Here is a 17606-nt window from a genome sequence, read left to right as displayed (position 1 = left end):
TGATTGTTTGGCATACTGGAAGGAGGATAATAAAAGCACTTCCACTCCTAAAGAAAATTAAATGTGAAAAAAAAAAAGAAAAAAGAAAAAAAAAAGACCGATGGCAGTTTGAGTGTAGTGTATTTGTTTTTCGTTTTCCTAAATTACCATGCCAAGTTTTGTATTCTTTCTGTTTCCAATTTTGCTTTCGGTGAAGGTTTCTCGGATCTCAGCAATCCCACACATAAACATTTATCGTTATATCCATTAAGACTTAAGGTTTTAGATTTTCAACTATGAGGGAGAACTCAGCCAAAGATGCTTGAAAGATAAATACGTTTAATTAGGGGCAGAGGATGATCATTAAAGGAAGTCTGACTGCTGCAGAAGTCATTAACAATCTTAAATGAAATTTTTATTTTTATGATAGCCATTTACATGTATAATAAGAGCCAATGATTCTTGGGAGCAGTGTGACAGAAACAGAGTGTGGCGAGAACTCATGTAAGACATACTATTTAAATGAGCTGGTGTTAGCTATTCATATTTGTTAATGAACTAGATATGCAGGGCTATAAGAATGAATGTTCTGATGCTTTAAATTTTAATATCTAGAAATCAAGGGTAAGGACCAATTACTAGAATTTCCACCCTTAAAGGAATAATTAATAATGATATAACAAATGCACGGCTCCAAACTTCTAAAAAAAAAAAAAGTTTCATTTTAAAAAATTAAGATCAATAATTGAAAAACAGCCAAAACAGCAATGTCAAGCTGTGGTAGTTTGTGATCATGGCAGCTTTTTGTGCTGGTCATGGATCATAATTCTAAATGTTTTCATATACAATAATCCATATGAGTGCATTACAGACCCTGTTATCACCTGTAGTTAATGTTGCCTGTGATACAAATGAACAGGCTGTTCTTTGCTCTTACCTTTATGGTAAATAAACTAGCATTCTGGAGTCACAATAATTGAATAAAATGTAAATCCCTAATCTCATTTGGCTATTTGGACCAAGAAAGTTACCCGGCTATTACCTGTCTAGTTCTAATGATTAGTAATGATTTATTGTTCTTTTTTTTTATTGTTCCAAAAGTGCTCTGATGTGGTGCCTTGATGTCTAATGAAAAGAAATTGGTCTTAAAAAGCTACTCATTGTTTATCCTGACTCTTAGATAACACATTTTTCTTCTGATAAAATATTTTTCTTATTTATTGTTCAAAACACACAATATAGACAATAATTCTAATTCTGGTGCTGTTTTATTTAGTAGTGTTTTATCCCTGGTGCCTGGCTGTCTACCATCATACCTCAGCACATAGCTTGACTCTGAGATAAGCCCCCTCTCCTTTGCTCTTTCTCGCAGGCATTCTGTAGTTTGTCTGCAGGATGCAGGTTTTCAACTGAAGAGCCCAGTGGAGCTCTTACTGTGCCTTTCCGGTTCCAGCACAATCAAAGTTTTGTGTTTAGAATTGTCCTTGACATTCTTTCGTCCCACAATGGGGTGGACACAGTGTGCTGGAAACCATGACATCATTATCATTGACACAGACTTAAATAAATCACCTGCATCTTGGCCTCTTTCTGCTTATTCAAGGATTCTTCATCTTAAGGAAGAAAGTGCTCTTTATTTTTACAAACCCTCATCCCAAGGGTGACTGGAAAATGCAAACTTTTACAAGGGTTTTAAAAACAAATATACTATGTGGTTTTCGACACAGTATGCTGAGTCAGAGGTGTCTTGGAAAATGTTTAAGGTTAGGCAAGAGGCAGAACGACAGCCAGGATTGCCTTTAATTCAGAGGAGATATTCTTAACCTATGGATTATCATGTCCTTCTGAATATGGATTTGCAGGAAACTTAATTAAATAGGCATATACATAGCCTTTCACATACAAACCTGAAAAGGATTAGTGATTCATCTTAATAAATTGAGCCTAAAATTCAAAAAAGGAAAGGTTGGTGCTCAGTAAATTGAAGCAAAGTACATTCTAGGCAAAAGTGACACCATCTCGGTTGCATAATCTTTGGTAAAAGAGGGTTATGGCTAAGGTATTACTACAGAATGCAATGCACACAGAGAACCAACTACACATTATGTATACCCAGCATTTAATAATTTGGGAAACAACCACCTACTGTAACTTCTCTTTACTTTTTCATAAGAAAATGACAATGAGGAAGGAAGTACAGCAGAAATCTTGAACATTACCACTATTATGCAAAAAAAAAAAAAAAAAATGCTGTTAACTGTTTTCCCCTCAGTGACTTGATCTCTCAGATGGAAAACTTATGATTCTTCTGACTCTTGGCTACCAGAAATCACATGAGATGAGTGAGGAAGAAAGACACAAAAGCTATATTTATAGCCAGTACTGAACTTCTCAGAAATACCTTAATTTAATTCCTTCCAGAGACTGATAAAAATATCAGATGAGGGAGCCTTTCAACCGATCGATTATTACAATTGACAATACAATATTGCTATATATTGAACTTCTAAGTGTTTTATGCAAAATGTCCCTATGAAAATATTCCTTAAATAAGAGAGAAGTCCAGGGCCAGAAGCAAATTTAAAGTGATTGTACGGTTTAAACAAATACCATTCAAATCATCTGACTGTTATGGGTAGTAGCATTAAATTAGCATCTATTTATATCTGTGTATTTTGCCTTAAAAGGCCCAGGCTTTTTTAGTTCTGATAACATAAACAGATAGGCTGTAGGAGACTACTTGTAAATCATATATTTTAATTTTGCTTCTACCATTTGCTAGAACCTGTTTTTCTACCAGATAATTATGACTAGAATGTGATAAGCAAAGAATGGTCAGGATAAATTTGGGAATTTACAGAGTCCTATTTATAAAGTTTCTCTCGTTTTAAGCAAAAGGATGATCAGAGAGATATTTATCCTGGATCATGTTGGTTCTCATTAGTATTGTTATTGTCAAAATACAATTTTTTAAAGTCCGTGTTGAATTTATTTCCTTGAAGCATTTTTAACTGTCAGCTGCGCTCTGCCCTCTCACATGCTCTGTAATTTGGGAGACAGAAGATTCAAGAGCTCTCCTGTTTTTCAAACTCTCCCTAATTTAAAATATTGCAATTCTGGAAAATAACCTTGTATCACCTATGAATCTTCAAACTCGGTGTTACATATTTTCATCTCCATCACCACCTTGAGCTCTTGTTTACATCTATATGTTTTTCTTCAGAAAATGGCTACAGTTATATGCTGGAGCATAAATGATAAGGAAGAAAGAGATTTATGGAGTGGTAGGGAAAGGCCTAAGGAAGGTATGTATTAGAAGTTTATATAAAACAGTGAAACAGGTGTTTTCAAATACCTCTGGGATGCTTGTTTTATAAACTGGGAATTTCAGGTTTGGATATGTAGAATTAGGTTTTAAAAAAATACGCCTGCAGAGATTAGCCCCATCGTAGCTACTCCAAGGGGGAAAAAGCATGAAATTCTCACTGTCCACTAATCATCCAGAGTTACCAATAGCACATGCGTCTTCCTAAGTACAAATACTTCGTTGCTTTTGACTCGTATTCAAAAAATAATATCTTTCCCCCTGTTTGTCACTAGAACTGCCACCAGAAGAAAAGCCCTCCGTTTGTCCCAAATAAGCACCTCTGTTTTTCACAGCTTGCAGTAATGCTTAAAGTAAATAAGTTCTTGTGCAGCTAGCACTATTGGATTCATTCAATTGCCTGAACAAAGCTATTGTTTAGAGGTTTACAACAAGCCTTTTCTCTGTTTCCTTTAAAAGAATCTTCCTTGTTCCTGTGGTTGGCATGCTTAGTATAGTAAGCCTTTCTACAGTTTTCAAATGCTAAAGATAATTTTCCCCCACAGAAGAAATGAAGGAAGACTATGACACTATGGGGCCGGAAGCCACGATCCAGACCACAGTTAACAATGGTACAGGTAAGTTGTGCTTACCACGCCGAGATCGTACTTGTCCCGTGTCATGTGGACTTAGTGAGTCAGGAGGAGAAACACTGGCCCATCCATTTGTAGCTCCATGACGTAACGATTAAGTCAGACATTACAAGTCTCCTGTTTTTGTCTCAAATCGGAGTTCTCTTTATTTTACTTTACTTTACTTTATTTTATTTTTTTCAGCATATAGTATATCTTTCATTCTTAAACCCCTGATTCGCCTGTGAAAGTTGAGAAAACTGAACTGGATACGTAAATTTTCTCAACGCATGAGTTGGGCAAATTTCTGGTAGTAATTTTTATTTTAAAAGACTGCATAAATAATCTCAAAATTAGAATGTAATAGGCCTCTTCTGGCTACCACTTGATAGCAGTCATTGGGAATTCAAATGATATGCTGTAATTTAGATTGTAAATGTTTTTTCAGGAAGACAAACCAAATTTCCATGAACATTCCTCACAAAAATTGATCATCTGAGTTCCTTTGTATTCTTTCTTCACTTTTAATTCTTGGTACCCTCTGCCTCCTCTAAATTATGTTTTCCAGGCAAAAGCTTTAGAGAGAATTGACAATTTCACTTCTTTTTAATGAAGCTAAAAAAGTTACAGTAGGAAAGTGGTAGGCAGTGTTTTCTTCTACTCTGCTACTGCTGCAGAATGGATCTCAGGACAGTTGCGACGTTCCAGGCTCCGTCCCCAAAACTGAACGGTGTCTTCCCTCACATTCTCACGTCACCAGTGCAAATGTACATTGACACACTATGTTTACCTCTCTTTTCCTGGATAAGGCTAATTATTTTTGGTGGTATAAACAATCCTACACACGGCCATTACAAATATTAACCTAGTGCCTGGTGTAAGGTTATCTTCCAAAACAAAACAAAAAATCACATAGCTATATCCACTCAACTCACCAATGAGAAAAAAAGTCACAGTTTTATGAAGTTTTAGAAATTTGAATAATTCAGATGATAGTCATATCTCCCTTGTGTTGATACACATCATAATAAACTGCTCATGCTGTGCTTCTATTTAGAATGTTCTTATTAATAACTTACAAGGCACTAATTCACTTTCTTGGGTGTAAAATAAGAGAAATAATGAACAGCTGTTGTAATTTTTCTTTCATTTGAGTATGTCAATTTAAGGTACAAAAATGAAACTGTGCAATGTGGGATTAGGGAAAAAGTACAGAATTAGGAAACATTATCAATCCTGATTTTCAGGTATAGCTCTGGCAATAACTAGATCGTGGCCTTGGGCATGTCACTTACTCTCTTTGGAACTCAGTTTCCCCACCTGAAAAATAAATAGGTCACACTAATTGCTTCTTAAGAATACGTCCAGGTTTAATAGTCTATGTTGCAGGGGTACCATCACTATATAATATAGAAACAAGACAAAATAACTTCATATAAGAAGATAATAATAAAGAGGTAGCATAAATTCGATACTTTCTATAATGTCCCAACTCATGGGATCAAAAATGGCTTCATGTTTTTTTAAGATAAATATTAAATTTCAACTTCAAACATAAATAAATCCTAAATTCTTGTTAACTTTATAGGCATGTAAAGTGTCACAAAAGTAAATTTATCCTACAAGGTGACAATTTCCTAGCTGTTTTTTACACTTGAAGTCTAAAATGAGATGAATAAAAATTATTCCTGTTCAAAAGATTTAAAAATAATTCTGAATGTGCTTTCAGCTGGCTTTAAGATCTCTTTTTCTGCTACTACTTACTATTGCTTACAGTTCAAGTGTATTCAGTCAATAAGTAAATGAGTAAGTATTCATTGAGAATGTTCTATATACACCATTGGTGTACTTGTGGTGGAAGATGGGCCAGGAAGTTTAAGACATAGTTATTATTTAATTTGGACGATGAGACTGACACACGAGAAAAAAACAAAGAACAGTAAGAAAAATATGTGGTAAATACACAACAAATGGTAGGAACTATAATTACTTCAAATTACAAAAGTGGGAGAGATCTTATTGGGTGAGTATTCAGGAAAAGCTCCATAACAGAGGTGAAATGTGAGCTAAGTATATTTTCAGTGGTCATAAAGAAGTGAGGAAGGGCTTTCTAGCAGAAGAATGTGTGAGCCAACGAAGGAAATTGTGAAATCTATTCAGAGGATAGTGAGTAAAGGATTTGCCTGAGTCAGAGGGTCCTAGGAGGTAATTCATGGGAAATTAAGCTGGACATTTAAGTTGAAGCCAGCTGATGGAGGATGTGAAGCACCAGACCAAAGAGTTTGTGTCATGTTATACTACTGTGATTTCTGTGGGGGAAAACCAGACTTTGAGAGACCAACTGGAAGTCATTGTAGTTACTCAGGTGTGAAATGATAAAAACTTGTCCTGGGGTGGTGACAGTGGTGAAATCAGCAACGTGATTTCTTAACAATCAGTTGAATCTCTGAGTGATGGAATCAAAATGGCTTCAAGGTTACACATCTGCATGTTTAGAACATGGAAGTCCTTACTATTTCTAGATAAAAAGAAGGAGGATCCAATTTTGGGAAGACCTTGAGCTAGTCTTTAGACAGAAGTATTTTCATATAAAAGTTATATATGGATGTGAATATGAGAATGTCCACTGGAAATGAGGAATTGAAACACAGGAAGTCAGGGCTGAAGACATAGATTTGAGAGTGATGCAAATATATTCTGATAGTATTTAACATCATGGGACCATGACATTAACCATTGAGAGTGTATTTACTGAAACAAGTGGAAAGCTGAGGCCAGGGCTCCTGGTGGGTGGGGAGAAAAATCAAATTCATTGAAAGAAAAAAGATTAAGATAGAAAAAATTAAACAACCAGAAGGCAAAGAAGTAAAGTTTCAAAAAGTAGGGAATGGTCAATTCAATCAAAGATTCAGATAACTACAATTGAAAGAATGCTGAACAAATACATTGGACTTGGTAACTAGGAATTAATTGGTGACCCTCAGTTTATAACTCTGCCCTTTTAGAGAATAAATATGTATTTTTTATAACTGCAAGTTGCTGCTTCTTATCCCCAGAATCTTTTCAGTTGCTACATACGTGGGGAATTGAAATAAGACATCTTCTCTGGTTCAAATTGCTTATTAATGGACCATCTCTTTGTCTCCACCCAAGTCCTAAAAGATCCAGCTACTGGCGGACCTTCTCTAGCCATCCCAACCTACAATGATATCTTCTTCCAATGAATGCTTATTGAACAAAAAGCCTAACCCTGCCATAAATTCTGTAGTGTGTTGTTAATTAATGTGCTATCTTTTCTATATTAGATTGCAAACTCTGAGAGCATGGATTGTTTCTTAAGCTACCATATTGCCTGTAAGAGCACCTCAATTTTGTTTTAACTTTACCCTTCAATCTTATTTTTTAATTTAAAAAAAAATTATTGTAGTCATTTTTTTATTGTACAAGGTTATATTAGTTTTAGGTGTACAATATGGTGATTTAACAATTCTATACATTACTCAGGGCTTATCAAAATAAGTACACGCTTAATCCCCATCACCTATTTCACCCATCCCCCCACCCACCTCCTCTCTGGTAATCATCAGTTTGTTCTCTATATTTAGGAGTGCCTTAAAATTAATAGGCTCAATATATTTTTAATGAATAAATATGGAATTAATTTAATATCAGATACCATTTTTCTTTTCTAATCAAAGCAGAACCAATAGACACTGAAATAGATAAAGCCTAAACAGGTTAAGCAGATTTTCTGACAGAATGTATTGTTATAAATGAGAATAAGTTGTGAAGGAAAGACAAAGACAATATCTCTAATACTTCTCTCTGAATATTCAACACACAGATTTCATTCCTAACTAAAAGTAAGGAAAAGACCTCTGAATTTCCTTCTCAGCCCTACACATCTATTAAATAGCAAAAATTAATTAAGTTCATCTAGATGGATAGAATAGTCTTTTAGAATCTAAAAGTATCTTCTTCCTAGTATACTCTGCTGAGTTTAAAGCTGCAAGAAGCAATGGGAAGAGTTTAGTCGAATTGAATCACAGAATTCTAAAATTGAAAGTTCTACTACAGAACAATTTCTTAATTGTATTTTGATAGTTGAGGAAACAGTAGTAAAAAAATGCCACATAGCTAACTGTTGGCAGATTTGGAAATAAAATCTTAATTACCTGACATAACTTTCACCTCAGAAGGTTTTTCACCACTCTGAGGAGCTGTCCTGCTAGAAACTATGGTATCATCTTTGACTCTTACATACTTTATCTAATTAGTCATCAACTACTATCAATTCTACTATCGCAGATAGCATATATCACTTTTATTTCTCCCTATCATTTTTTTCCACTATCCTGATTTAAATCCTCATCTTTCATTTGAGTTATTATGATACCTTGTAACCAACTCCATTTCAATCCCTAATTTCTTTAATTCACTCTTCACACTAACAAAGTTAGTTAGAAGTTATTTTTCTAGCACTTGGGGGCAGATGGATAATTGTAATTCATCTCCCACACCACTTCATACTCAACCTCCTGTGGTTCTCCACTGCTTTCTGAATGAGTTGGCATTTGAGTTGAGTTGGCATCCTCATGATCTAGCGCCATCTTGCCTTTACTACCACTTCCTAGTATATACCTCAACTCTGAATGACTGATTATCATTTATACTCCTTTGCCTTTGCTTATGATTTTCCATTAACTCAGAAAGCCACTAATTCTTTTTAGTCTGACAGCATCATACACATTCTTCAAAGCCATCTCCACCAGGAAGTCATCTTACAATCTCCCGCTCAAGATTAATTACTCATTCTTTTGAGGGTCTTCTTATAGAATATATAAATTTTCTCTCATATTATACTTAGTCACCTGCAGGTATGTTTCTCCCCACTAGATTGTAAGCTACTTGAGGACGGAAATGGTATGGGGATTTGGTCACTTTATCGCTATAGATCGTAGAATGGCCTAAGTCACAAAGAGTTTTTAAAGAAATTGAGGGAGTGAATGAGAGACAAACAACAGTTGGACTTCCCTTTCATATTTCCAGGTTGACATATTTTGATACCTGGTGTGAAATAACCAACCAGACATTTTCATCTCTCATTAATCTCCCAAATGAGAAAAATTCAGTTACATTTGACCAGTCTCCAGCCTTCATGTTCTCCTCTATTTGGTCAGTCCACATTCATCCTATAACCCTTTTATCATTGTTCAAATACCCTTCTTCGAATCCTTAATTGCCCCTTAGTGCCCATAGGCAAAATCCACATTCTCCAGACCAGTATTAAGTGTCATCCATTTCATACCAACAGTGTTCCATTCTCGTCAGACCAAATCCCTTGGTAATATCAAAAAAGAATCACATTTATATCAAACTCTGAATCTCTGCCCATACTGTTCCTTGAGACCCTAATCCCTCACTCCCTTTTGTCCGGTTATCCAAATTCTACTCACCCTTCTGTTCCTCAGGGCCAGTTCACATTCTATTTCCTTAATGTGGTCATCCTAAAACACCCCAAACCATGTCAATCTCTTCCTTCTCTGAAAGTCCACAGCCCTCAGGTGGACACTACTAATTTTAACATGTCAAACTGTTCCTCTTTATAATGTTTGCACCTATTTTACCTAGTTAATTTTGTGAACACAAGAGATTTCGTGAGCTGTAAAATGGGAGTAGATTATCATGCTATCTACCTCATAGGATTGTTGAGGTAATTAAATAAGGAATATATATATAGCCTTAGTAAGGGCCCCCAAAATATTTGCTTTAAGAAAACGACTATTCCTTCTTTGCCTCAAAGTGCCCAGTACAGCAGTGAACTCACATGATACGCATTATGATTGGTAGAAGGAAAGAAGGAAGGAAGGAAGGAAAGAAGGAAGGAAGAAAGGAAGATTTGGTGGAGAAGAAATAGTCTCTGAGAAAGGAAGCCACAATAAAGGAAAACATTCCCTGTGAAGGGGATTAAGTCCAGTATCTTCAGAGAGCGAAACCATGATTTAAGTCCCTGAAATCAACTTGTTAAGGGCAAAGAACAACAGTATAGCATATCACTATTTTTTTTTACCACAAAGTTTTAGATTAGAAGCACAGCAAAGTTGATTTATAACAACATGAAGTATCGCAAACCCTGATTTATATTAACAACTCCCTGTATTGCATTTAATATTTCTACATTGGTTTTAATGTTTTAAAAATGAAAGAAATTGTATGCTTTAACACATAAGACAAAGAATGTCCTTTTATAAAGAACCTTACACCTTCCATATTTTAATCAGATTCAAATTCAGAATAAAATTATTATGTAGAATTTTTAAGAGTGTGAAAAAAAACTATTTTCTGAGAAGATTAGAGAAATGGAAAAACTTAGGAGCATTATAAAGCCTACGTGCTAGTAGTAACAAGGATCTATCTTAGGTGCTTGGTGATCATTAGCATTAATGCGATTCCACGTGCGTATCAAGACCCAAATAAGCCCCTGATGTTTTCCTCTTTGAACGTGTGTAAGTTATATTTATAAAGACAATCTAGCACTCCAGTTATAAAGGGCTATTAATAACCACCTTCATCTTTCCTTCCTTTGCTGGGAAAAGAAAAACACCTTACAACCTTACATCTAGAAACTGGGTAAGGGCAATTTAGGTTTCAGTTCTTAATCTTACAGAACAGAATAAAATTATCGTCCAAGAACTAAGTATATTGACTCTAACTATAGTCATTAAACATGTTTCCAATCTTTTAAGAATAATATATGAATGCTTTTACACATGGAAGGCAAATGTTGGCTTGGGTTGCTCCAGATTAGTCTAGAGTCAGATAAACAGCATTTGAATTTTGTCTTTATCAATTACTAGTTCATGAACTTGAGTATATAAGAATTCATTTCTACATCATTAAAGTGGAAATAATGATTCCCTATGTACAAGGTCTCATTGTAGGGATTAAATGGTATATTATTATTATTATTACTAATATTATTATTATTTTTGAGAGAGAGTGAGAGTGGGAGTGAGGGTGGGGAAGAGGCAGAGCGAGAGGGAGTGAGAGAATCTTAATTGTCTTTCTCTGATTGGCTTATTTGGAGCTAGAGAATCTTAAGCAGGCTCCACGCCCAGCACGGGGTTCCATGTGGGGCTTGATCTCATGACCCGGAGATCATGCATCACCTGAGCTGAAATCAAGAGTTGAATGGTTAACCGACTGAGCCACCCAGGCACCCCAATGGTATATTATTTTTAAAATACCTAATGTAACGCCTAACATATACTAAATGCTCACCCTGATTTGCTTATTTTGCCAGTTTGTATCTACAGGTAAGCTTTAAACCAATTTTATGCGTTAAGAAATAAATGGATTCTGGACTGTTTCCTCCCTTTACACTAGTTCCTCATTAGCTTCTTCTCTAGAAAACAAAAATGCAATATTTAACCAATTTGTAATGGAAGGACTTAACCAGTCAATTTTGAGAGCCTCTGCCAATTAAATTCCTTTGACATCTTAGAGAACCAAGCAGACAAGCTATAGGACAAATGTCTTTTCACTGCTCCAACAATGCATTTGAGGTTAAAATATGAAGATGGAGAAGGAATTGCTTATTGCTTAGTTTTCTATTTCATTTCATCTTTACCTAGGATCCTTTTTTAAATGTAGAAGAGGATGTAGTGGTATTTACAATGTTTGTGTATAATGATGAAATCTGTCAAAGACTTTTCCTTGATCACTGACTAGCATCAGGAATCACATGTTGTTTTTCTTTTTGTCCTGAATGACAATCAAACAAACAAATAATAAAATGTTCATCACTTTACTAAGATACCTACATTTATTCTTTTCTGTCAGGGTGCTTGTTGTGTGCAGAATTTAAACTGAGGCTTGAGAAAGAAACTTTAAGGAAATAGAAGATATAGTTCTTGTCCTTAAGAAATGCAAAATCCCGGAGCGCCTGGCTGGCTCAGTCGGTAGAGCATGCAACTCTTGATCTCCGCGTTGTATGTTTGAGCCCCACCTTGGGTGTAGAGATTACTTAATAATAAAATCTTCAAAAAAAAATCATAATGACATGAAGGCAAACTTTACAAAAAAAATCATTAATAGCCTAATTAGCTATTCAGATCAATAGTCACTTAGGGTGACCCTACTAAGTTTAAGACATTTTGTATTTGAAAAATACAATGAATGGTCACTGTCATTAAGGACTTACCTTCAGTTGGGTAAGTAAAACAATGGTAGATGAATAAGAAATGTGTGTAAAATGTTTAGCACAATGTTAGACGTAATAAACAGTTGTTGCTAGCCATCATCATCATCATTATATTATAACAATATGTGGATGAAGATGTTTTATTTGAAATACAAGCTATATAGGTTCAAGTGAAAGGTGTTCAATACTGCAGAGGGTTTTTGACAGCGTAGGGTCAAATATTGGAGACGTAAGGGTAGAGAAGTGCCTTAAGAGACTGCAAAATTCAGAGGTTTTCTTCAGGGAGAAGGCTTGTTAAATATGGCTCCATGCAAAAGTGAGGCATAGAGAAAGCTGAAAATGTAAAAGGAGACTGGGTAGAAGATGAAGTAAGCTATCAGGAGTTGTGAGGAAGTAGCCTTAGGGAGTAGCCTTCGCTGTGGCACATCTTTATTAGCAATCAGATCAAAAGAAAAAAGAAGAATGATTATAGAGATTTTGGTTGAATTTAAGGTAGTTCAGGGAATTCATGTCATGTGGGGATTCATGTCATGTGACATGTCAGGTTTATCTTTGGAGTAAGTAGGAAAAGAGATGATCAGTTGACAGTAAGGGAAGGGAGTAGGGTTGGAATCTTGAAGAACGGAAATCTAGAGTAATTGCTGTGGACAATATATGGAGATTCAATTACCATCACAAAAGAAGATCCTATTTGGATAACAGAGATTGAAACACGTTTCTTACAATTAATTACATTTCTTCAGACATTTTTGATACTCTAGGAGCAAAGAAACTGGGCTGGATTTTCGTTTGGCGAGGCAAGAATGACACAAGAATAAGGGGCAGGGATGGAAAAGATTTCAGGCTCCGAGGTAAACTGAGGCAAGTAAAAGCAGACCAGGTGAAATGGATGGGCAGGCTTGTCAGGGCCCAGTTATCACAGTGAAGTACCTGCGTCAGGGGAACGAAGAACGGAATGGCGGGCAAGGGCAGAAGGTTGAAACAGAGAGTAGTGGTTTCACGCTCTGGTTTGCAGAGCTGGAATCGTCCTGGGTTCAGCCCAGTACCAAAGTGTGGCCATCCCTGTGGTTAGAGAGACTCAAAAGCCTCGGAAGCCAGGATCCTACATGGACTATCTGTTGAGCCATGAAGTTTCCCAGAGTGATAGTATTGGCAGCCCTGGGGTAAACACGACCACGGGACAAGCGTCATCTTACCTGAGCTATGCAAGTAGTGTCCTAAAACATGATGGCAAAAATGGAAGACTGAGGCTTCAAAAAATTGCAGCTACGAAGTGGAGGTTTTTGGAGGGTAGATGTTAAGTTTGCTTTTCTCTGAAGTCCCTCTAAATGGGCACGTTGTTCATACAACCTTGATGGTTGACAAATGGGTTGTTTGTTGAATTGGTGAATAAATGAGTAAACAAATAAATGATGAGCAAATTAATAACTTAGGAACATTGGTTTGAAACGGCCATGTGAATTGAGGAGTATGTTGATCCATCCTCTGCACTCTGTGAGCTTAGACACGTGAAAGCAGGAGCGGCTGTGCTGGAAAGGTCTGTGAGGGATGGAGTATTATGACAGGATGACACAGTTTCATCTAATCTGAAGAAGTGGAACGCATGTAGGAGGATATCATTAAGCATGTGGGGGGATAAACAAGTAATATGTGGAATGGGAAAGCAAAATGAACCATGAATAAAGGGTGGTTTTTGGTTTTGTTTTGTTTTGTTTTGTTTTTTTTGGTCTCTAGTTCCAAGTTAAGCTTGAGACATTTTTTTATTTACTATCACCATAATAGTTAATAAAAATTCACCTTTGCAAAGTGTTTCATAAAGTTATTCCTTTCTCAGTGCCTTTAGAAACACAATTAAAAATAAAAAATATCTAAAATCGGAAGACACAATCCTTAAATATTAAATGGAAATTATAAATAAGCATCTTGAGTAGAGAATTTGAAAAACTTTTATGTTTTCACTTTACACCAATAGACTTGGATGTGGATCACCCAGTGAAAAAAATGAAGAGCAGGAACATGAAAGGACAAATTGAGAAAAAAAAGTTTAGAATTCCATATTTTATTTATATTGAAGTGAGCATTTACCATGGCTTTCCCCATACTAATTTTATGTCAGCAACCTTGTCAGCATCTAGGACCTATTCAAATCATGTCAAATCGGGTGGGCATACTGAAAAACTGAAAAGATGGGGTTCTCTCTCTGTCTTTTTCTTTCGCATATTGAGTCACTATGATACCGTGGAAAGAGTAATGGGTTAAGAGTCAGGATATATGAGGGGCGCCTGGGTGGCTCAGTCGTTAAGCGTCTGCCTTCGGCTCAGGTCATGATCCCAGGGTCCTGGGATCGAGCCCCACATCGGGCTCCCTGCTCCGGGGGAAGCCTGCTTCTCCCTCTCCCACTCCCCCTGCTTGTGTTCCCTCTCTCGCTGTGTCTCTCTCTGTCAAATAAATAAATACAATCTTTAAAAAAAAAAAAAGTCAGGATATATGAATTCTCCATCAAGCTTTTCCAGAAATTATTTGTCTAACTTTGTATGAATCATAAACCTCACTGTACCTTAGTTGTATCATCTGTTAAATGAGGAAATTAGACTAGAAATTTTGAACTCCACCCCACCCTACCCTTTCTTCTAATGAATTTTTCCTGGGAAGCCTGAACAAAGACAACAAAGCACCGGCTGAGCTAGTTGGCATGGGAGGGGGAGGTCCTGCCTCGTGGTATTATACCCAGGGCCCTGTGTTTGTTAGAGCTTTGACTTTGGTTTAATGTTCTTCTGTTGTCATTTTGCACCAGGCCCACTGGGCCCCACTGTAGCCAGTCCTGCTTATAGCTCACAAAATGCATTAGGATAATAGCAGAGTATAAGCCAGAATGGGAAGGGGTGGGACCAGGGATTTTCCACCCGAAGTACCACAGAGAAATGCCAACTATGTCCAGGTTTATCAGATTCTTCTGAGGTGTCTCCAGAGCAGTTGGAAGCCTCTAGATCTAGATTGAAAATCTTGCCTGAGCAAGAAACACCATGGTTCAAGGTATAACTCCCCTAAATTGATGATATTAATGATAAGGTTAGGAGGCTAGCAAGTAGTTTGGCCTCTTTAAATACAAATTTTGTGCATCACTCAATAGCAGAGAAGAAAGTGGGAAAAGAGTAAGAACGTTTCTGTACCATTATTATCCTCTTGGTTTAATAACTTCCAATTCCTCTTATTCTTACGTGGAATTTAAACTAAATTTTTTTTATTTTTTTATTATTTTTAATCTTTTGTTGTTGTTGATGTTGTTTATTTAAGTAATCTCTACACCCAACGCAGAGCTCGAACTCACAACCCTGAGATCAGGAGTCACATGCTCCACTGACTGAGCCAGCCAGGCGCCCCTAAATTAAATTTTTTTAATTAGCTAGGTTTCTTATATGGGTAACAGAAGCCACACAAGTTTGATCTTAAGTTATTTCTCAGCAAGAGTTGAGTGAATATATAGTGTAAATCCATTGTGCAAGATCAGTTTATCAGATAATTCAATACCTAAGTACTCAACAAGGAGAGAATCATATTATTATAAAGCCTGTCGTTTTCTTCTTGTTTATACTCCCTGTCGCCGTCTTATATGTTGGAAGAGTTTTGTCATCCAGTCAGATATGTCATGTAAATCGTCATTTTAAAATTTTTAGTTAACCCCATACAGTAAGTTTATAAAAATAAACTAGAGAAAGAGATAGGTTTTAAAGAGAGAAAAACAGATGTAGCACTTGGTAGGTGAGACAGGAGGGTCATTTGCAGGCTATAATCAGTGTATCCCAAGAAGATCCTGTCGCTTCCTGGCTAATGAATGCCGTGGTTTTATTAGCTTTGTTTGTGATGAGGGACAGCTAAGTCCACTTCACAGCAAGGGTTCCCACAAGAAATAACTGGTGTCCCAAGCTTCTTGAGTGTCCCCTTCATTCACTCAATAAATGTTTCATAAGCACTGTTTTCCTTGTGATGTTGTCAATGGTTTCTAGTCACCTCCAAAATCTCAATCTGTGTCTGTGCTTCCTCCAGCAGAAAGCTATGTTGCTTTGAGTTTTTAATTGAAAAGACCATAGATGAAACTCTTTAGGCCTAGCCAGTGAATAAAAAAGCAAATTCATTAGGGCAATTAATTTATTGAAAGTATGGAATTCTGAAACTTCAGGGATACCTCAGAAAGCATATCCTAGCTCATTTTACAGATGAAGATACTGAGATTAAACATTCTATGTGGCTGAGCCAAAATGGGTTGCCCAATGACCCTGAACCTGATCTGATCATTCAGTTATTGAGCACTAGCTGTGTACCGGGCACTGTACCAGGCACTGGCGATACAAAGCTGAATAAAACACAGTCAGCACACAGATACACAAACGAAAGGTTATAATGTGATGTGCTAAGTTCAGTGATTGAGATATGCAGATGGATACGTGCAGAAGGAAGTTCTGAGCTCAGGTTGAGAGAGTCAGGAAGGCCACGTGGTATGGGGCTAATTCTGCGCTGCTTCCCCAAACCATGTCACTGAATACCTTATTTTAGCCAGGTGATGCAGATAACTGAATTCCCAGGGCATTGAGTCTTAAACTGGGTGTGCATCAGAACCCCTGAAGGGCTTGTCAACACTGCTGGTTGTGTTTTTGAACGAGTTCCCAGGTAATACTGATGCTGCTGGCCTGGAGGCCACATTTTGAAAACCATGCCCTAGAGCATCCTTAGGGGTTGTGTGTCTACAAAAAGCCTATAAGAAGAGCACTGAATTGCCGGGCAAAACACCTTACTTTATAAACCCCTCAAAAATATAATAACATAGTCCTAGAATCTTTTCAGTAAGATACCAATTCCGAAATTTTAGATTACACAGTAATGTGAAAAATAAATACATATGAACTTACTTGGGATTCTTCCTTTAAAGGCCTGGATTCTGTCTCTATACATAGCAATCAAAACTGTCTAAGGCTCAGAGGTCTCTAAATTTTGATATTCACAGTCCCTTAATATAAAACCTCACTTTAAAATTAGACTGTGTCCCTGACTGAGCTGCTTCCTGCTGTTGAGGGAGATATTTGATCCTGCAGAGTACTACGGATTCCCAGATTCCTATCCCCCGTTCCTTCTGCCCCTCCCTCTCCTAAAGCTCTTACACGTCAGGGGCTCTCATTGGCATCTGAGCATGCGTTCCCTGGAGAAAGCCACGTCAGAGCAGGCGTGGAGAGACCCACCCAGACGCTGTGCTATTTCCCAAGAAGAAAAGAAAACTTTGTCTCTCTGGAGGAGCCTTCCCTGGCTTTGCACACATCTCCATAGCAGTCGGAGGCTCTCCTGGGCTGCCTGTGTAGCTGGGTAATGAGAAAAAGATTGTGCTCTTCCCTTACGGTTGTTTTTAGATATCTGGTGCTAATATGTATTTTGGAAGCCTTCTACAGAAAGGCACACATGCATTTTTAATGATAAAAATGCTTCTATTCATTAATTAACT

The 17606-nt window shown here is 36.9% G+C and overlaps 1 protein-coding gene across 3 annotated transcripts in view; it reads left to right on the top strand.

Moving 5' to 3' along the window:
• Window positions 1-17606, top strand: part of ZEB2 (zinc finger E-box binding homeobox 2) — a 130361-nt gene that overhangs the window by 89663 nt on the left and 23092 nt on the right. For all 3 annotated transcript variants that reach the window (XM_078070758.1, XM_078070757.1, XM_036095673.2), the window contains one exon: window positions 3850-3921. In XM_078070758.1, coding sequence (XP_077926884.1) covers window positions 3850-3921 — 72 coding nt within the window. The remainder of the gene's footprint in view (window positions 1-3849; window positions 3922-17606) is intronic.

This window comes from Halichoerus grypus, chromosome 4 (assembly GCF_964656455.1).
Source record: "Halichoerus grypus chromosome 4, mHalGry1.hap1.1, whole genome shotgun sequence".
In the NCBI taxonomy this organism is placed as follows: domain Eukaryota; kingdom Metazoa; phylum Chordata; class Mammalia; order Carnivora; family Phocidae; genus Halichoerus; species Halichoerus grypus.
This window is presented reverse-complemented; position numbering and strand designations above follow the sequence as displayed.